Raw genomic sequence first — 6,000 nt, forward strand, 5'->3', positions numbered from 1 at the left:
GCCACCTGAAACAAATAAATGATTAACTTTTTATACCAGGTTTATGATTTTCTTGATACCCGGTATGGCTGTAGAACCTGATCTGCAAGGTCCACACCCCCCATATATTTGTTGTAGTCAATGACAGACACAGGTTTTGGAGTAGTGGATCCCTGTTGGTCTGCAGTGGCCCTTGTGGCATCTGTGTGGATCGAGCTCCAGATAAAAATATCTATTTTATCCTTATACTTAAGGACAAGCATCTTTCCATTGCGTAAAGCCCCTGACTGCCCCTTTTGGAACTTTTCATTGACCAATGATTGTGGAAACCCCTGACAGTTTTTGCTAATGATCCCACAAGCCCCCATGTTATGTTCAACCAGACTCTTAAATAGGGGAATGCTGGTGTAGTAGTTGTCAGCGTAGATTGTAGCCTTTTTGTAATAATGGAGTTATCAGCTCCAAACGATGTTTCCAGATGTCCTCAGATAAGTAGGGCATCCTGGTAGGTTTAGTTGGCTATCTTTCCCCACATGAATGCAAAAATATGATGTGTATCAGGTTGAACTTTCAGACATTTTATAGAACTTTATTCCGAACCTTGCCCTGTTAGAGGGAATAAATTGCTTGAGGTGCAGTCTTCCTTCGAATTTTACAAGGGACTCATCAATGGAAATGTTTTCTGTTGGGGTGTAAAGCTTTAAGAACTTTTCTGTCAAGAATTCGATGATGGGTCTGATTTTGAATAGTCTGTCATGTTCTGGGTCATTTCTGGGCAGGCATCGACTCTCGTCGTTAAAATGCCAAAATCTCATGAGCATTTCATAACGAGTCCTAGGAAGAACGGCAGAAACCATTGGGGAGGCTTGGACAGGGCGGTTGGACCAATAGGACTGAATGCTCGTTTTTTTTTTAACAAGCCCCATAGCGAATGTAAGTTCTAAAAATGTAATAAGATCATGGATTCTGGCTGGTGAATTGGGACGCATATAAGTTTATTTGTAGGACAATATGCTCTAGCAAGCTAATAGAAAACTCTGACGTGACCAAGTTATTGGGGAGACCATTGAGAAAAGCCTACTTCTTTAGCCTAACCCTAACTTTAGAATAAACCCTAACATTAGCCTAACAGTAACCCTAACTTTAGCCTAAAACACTAACCCTAACTATAGCACCTACCCTAACCTGCCATCTATTTTTTTTTTTACTTTTTAACCAGATCGCTGACTGACACAGCTGTTGCCAGCAGCACTTGTAACACTGTTTCTCCTCTAATCTCTCACTGACAGGAGATCTGAGGAGAAACAGCGTTTTTATGAGGCAGATCGCCTGGGAAAGTTGGTTGTTACAACAAACTTTCCTAGTGATTTGTCTCATTGGCTGGTGTGACACTGACGTCATCAGGACCTGAACCAATCAGGTCTCGATGAGGTCGGGGATCACTGGAACTATTGTGCGCCGGAATCTCTTCATTATAAGGTACGTGGGGGTCCCGATAAGCACAAAACCGCCGACCGTAGACAAACGGTAGCTAAACGCCGGCGCTAGCAGGGCTTTGTGCAGCGCAGAAGTTTATCTACGGTTGGTGGTCACAAAGCACTTGAGTTAAGGCTACCATAATTTCTGTCCAGGCCTATTTCGTGAGTTTTATTTATTTTTTTTTCAAATCTGTGAAACCTGGTTGAAAGGCAATGTCTGACTTTAATTTGTTCATTATCATAGATCTCTTATTTATTATTAGTTTTGTCAGATTCAAGTTATTTCTGTGACCATTGTGGGTTTTTCAGTCATTAAACGAGGGGTACCAACAATTTTGACCAAGTGTGTCTTAATTTCCAGAAAATGACAGTGGAGTCAAAATATTCACTCTATTTTGACTCCACTGTCATTTTCTGGAAATTAAGACGCAGTAGATGTTGGAGAGTGAAAATTACACATTTGCCATTTTATTACCCAGCACATAGTGCCCAGATTGTGTTCCAGGAGACACACACTGCAAATTAAGTGGATTCTTCTCACTATAATATTGCTAAATACAGGGATCCTAAATGTTGTTTGAGCAGACTGCAAGACTCAGAAGTGAGAGCGGATTTTGCTGGATTGGTTTATAGAACCTCTGTTGCTTTTTAATAGCCTTTGAGCCACTAATAGTGTGGAAACCTCTGTTTTTCCATAGACAGATGATGGACCTGAGTGGGAACTTGTTTTTGCGAGATGAGAATTGGTGGTATTTTCGCCTACATAACTGTAACAACTCTGTTGGCATCACGGCATGGCCTCTCATCTCTCACACTATCTTACCCAATGCTCCAGGTCATATTGTGGTTTCTGTTTCTTGCCAGCTTCATATTCTGTGACTCTGCTCTCTGCATGCTTCCTGGCTGTGTGCATAGGGGGGCAGCACATGGACTCTCTGGTTCTTATAGGAACCAGTATTTAGTGCAGCTCCACCCAGTGGACTGGGCTTGTGCAATGTGTTAGCTTAGTTTGTGTTTAGCTTCTGAGTTTGCCAGGCCTTACTCTGTATTACACCCTCTCTAGAGGCTTTTCTCAGTGTTCTTGCCTTGATCTTGTTGTCCGCCCTCCAGGAGGCAGAATATCCTGGTCCCTGTGTCTTTATTCTTGCTCCTTGTCTTGTTCCATTACCTTGTCTGAACTTAGTGTTATCTTGGTCTCCTTGTCTATGGCTTCCTTCCTTGTTGTGTCTTTCCTTGTATTCTCAGTCTACTTATACTCCGCACTCTTGCGACTCTGCCTGCTCTGTACCTTTGTGGCTTTACCTCTGCTCCGCACTCCTGCGGTTCTGCTCCGTTCTACTCTGCTTTGCTCCTGTTGCTGCAGGAATCTCTTGCTGCAGCTCCTCTCCGCATTCCTTGCGGTTCTGCTCTGCTTTGCTGCAGCAGAAACCTTTTGCTGTAGCTCCTCTACGCATTTCTTGCGGTTCTGCTCTGCCTGTTGCTACGCTATCTCTTGCTGCTCTTCCGCTTCTATCTGCAGCCTTGCACTTCTCTTCCTGTGTGAACAGGTCCCAACCTGTTCCTTCATTCTCCTTTCCTTATGGCTTGTTTCCGTACCTGCACCTCCAGTGTGAACAGGTCCCTACTTGTTCCTTCATACACCACACCAACCTGCCCTATGTCTCTGCCGTTCCTGCCAGCCCTGTGTCTCTGCCGTTCCAACCAGCCCTGTCTCTGCCGTTCCTGCCAGCCCTGTGTCTCTGCCGTTCCTGCCAGCCCTGTGTCTCTGCCGTTCCTGCCAGCCCTGTCTCTGCCAGCTCTGTGTCTCAGCCGTGCCAGCCTACTCATCTGAATCTCATCCGTGCTCATCTGCTAGTCCTGCCTGATGCCCGCACCAATCCTGGTGTTCCTCATTCCCAAGTGGGATAAGCAGCCACAGCCAGACACCACCCTGGAGTAGCACCTGGCAGCTGCCTGCCGCACAAGCCTGACCTCACCATCAGAGGCTCCAGTGAAGACCAAGGCAGCTGTCATAGTTATACCCCTTCCAGGGTAGTCTGGTTTGTGGGGCCGCAACCCCCCCAAGCTCACGCCCATCAGTCAGGGCGTGAGCGTGACCATAACATTGATTGGTTTCTTTCTATTCGATATATGGGAGGCAGAGTGAACAAACAATTGAACACCACACACTACTGGCTCATCCAACAAGGTTTCTATTAGACTGTAAACAGTCATTGTCTTAGTAAATAATGTTGTACATAGCTTGCCATTTTTATGGACAGTTTAAGTAGAAATGTTCAATAATATAAAACTCAAGATATTTTGTTAAAAAAAAATGTTTATCTTTACAGATGACTGTACCAGGAGATCAGAGGGACAATTGACATCTTCAATTTTTAAATCTGATGATCTTGAGATCCTACAAGATCCAACTGAAGTGATTCCTGTTTCTCCAGATATATTATCATTAATTCACACCAAAGATCTGTCATCTGATCCTATGAAACAGGTCTCATCTTCTGATTCATTACTGACTACTAAGGAAAATCAAAGTCCCAAAAGAGGCATTAAAAAACCAACTGCTCCTAAAGCAAAGAAGTCATTTTCATGTTTAGAGTGTGGGAAATGTTTTAACCATAAATGTCGTCTTGTTAGTCACCAGAGAACCCATACAGGGGAGAAGCCTTTTTCCTGTTCAGAATGTGGGAAATGTTTTAAGCAGAAATCGCATCTTGTTAGTCACGAGAGAACCCACACGGGGGAGAAGCCTTTTTCCTGTTCAGAATGTGGGAAATGTTTTAACCAGAAAAGGAATCTTGTTAGTCACCAGAGAACTCACACAGGGAAGAAGCCCTTTTCATGTTCAGAATGTGGGAAATGTTTTAACCAGAAAAGGAATCTTTTTAGTCACCAGAGAACCCACACAGGGGAGAAGCCTTTTTCCTATTCAGAATGTGGGAAAAGTTTTAACCAGAAAGGATATCTTGTTAGTCACCACAGAACCCACACAGGGGAAAAGCCTTTTTCGTGTTCAGAATGTGGGAAATGTTTTACCAACAAAAAAGATTTGGTTACTCACCAGATAACCCACACAGGGAAGAAGCCTTTTTCATGTTCAGAATGTGGGAAATGTTTTAACCGAAAAAGTTATCTTGTTAGTCACCAGAGAACCCACACAGGGGAAAATCCTTTTTCCTGTTCAGAATGTGGGAAAAGTTTTAACCAGAAAAGGAATCTTTTTAGTCACCAGAGAACCCACACAGGGGAGAAGCCTTTTTCCTGTTCAGAATGTGGGAAAAGTTTTAACCAGAAAGTGAATCTTATTAGTCACCAGAGAACCCACACAGGGGAGAAGCCTTTTTTCTGTTCAGAATGTGGGAAAAGTTTTAACCAGAAAGGATATCTTGTTAGTCACCACAGAACCCACACAGGGGAAAAGCCTTTTTCGTGTTCAGAATGTGGGAAATGTTTTACCAACAAAAAAGATTTGGTTACTCACCAGATAACCCACACAGGGAAGAAGCCTTTTTCATGTTCAGAATGTGGGAAAAGTTTTAACCAGAAAGGGAATCTTTTTAGTCACCAGAGAACCCACACAGGGAAGAAGCCTTTTTCCTGTTCAGAATGTGGGAAAAGTTTTAACCAGAAAGGCAATCTTTTTAGTCACCAGAGAACCCACACAGGGGAGAAGCCTTTTTCCTGTTCAGAATGTGGGAAAAGTTTTAACCAGAAAAGGAATCTTTTTAGTCACCAGAGAACCCACACAGGGGAGAAGCCTTTTTCCTGTTCAGAATGTGGGAAATGTTTTAACCATAAATGTCGTCTTGTTAGTCACCAAAGAACCCACACAGGGGAGAAACCTTTTACCTGTTCAGAATGTGGGAAATCTTTTATCAAGAAATCAGATTTGGTTAGGCACCATAGAACCCACACGGGGGAGAAGCCTTTTTCCTGTTCAGAATGTGGGAAATGTTTTAACCAGAAAAGGAATCTTGTTAGTCACCAGAGAACTCACACAGGGAAGAAGCCCTTTTCATGTTCAGAATGTGGGAAATGTTTTAAATGGAAAGTGCTTCTTGATAGACATCAGAGCAGTCACATAGAGAAGAAGCCTTTTTTATTTTCTTAATGTGGGAAATATTTTACTTGGAAATCAACTGTTAATAAACATCAGAGATGTCACATAGGGGAGAAGCCTTTTTTATGTTCATAATGTTGGAATAGTTTTAACCAAAATTGAATCTTCTTAAATGGGTTATCTCTTGTCATTCCTCATGTTTGCTGACAAAAGGATAAAACTAAACTTTATTAATTCCAAATGTAAAACTATACCCATAATTCAACCCCTCAAGGTTAGTCAGTAGGTGACTAATAGAAAAATCATGTACCCCACAGTTCACTGTATAGGGTGAGGTGACGTATACACACTCTTCAAGCCTCTCATTTCTATGGGTTTCATCGTCCTCACCAAAGGCGACTCATCAGGAGACTATTTAATATTGACCTATATTCAAGCGAGACTAGACAAAAAATAAAGTCATGTATCATGTTATCCGAAACAGTC

At 42.6% G+C, this 6,000-nt stretch overlaps 1 protein-coding gene across 1 annotated transcript in view; it reads left to right on the forward strand.

Annotated features, from left to right (window-relative positions):
• Positions 1-5,700, forward strand: part of LOC138662889 (zinc finger protein 665-like) — a 79,754-nt gene extending 74,054 nt beyond the window's left edge. Inside the window, exon 11 of the mRNA XM_069748881.1 lies at positions 3,788-5,700. Within this exon, the coding sequence (XP_069604982.1) occupies positions 3,788-5,565 (1,778 nt within the window). The 3' untranslated portion in view covers positions 5,566-5,700. The remainder of the gene's footprint in view (positions 1-3,787) is intronic.
• The last annotated feature ends 300 nt before the right edge of the window (positions 5,701-6,000 follow it).

Source organism: Ranitomeya imitator, chromosome 2 (assembly GCF_032444005.1).
Source record: "Ranitomeya imitator isolate aRanImi1 chromosome 2, aRanImi1.pri, whole genome shotgun sequence".
Classification (NCBI taxonomy): domain Eukaryota; kingdom Metazoa; phylum Chordata; class Amphibia; order Anura; family Dendrobatidae; genus Ranitomeya; species Ranitomeya imitator.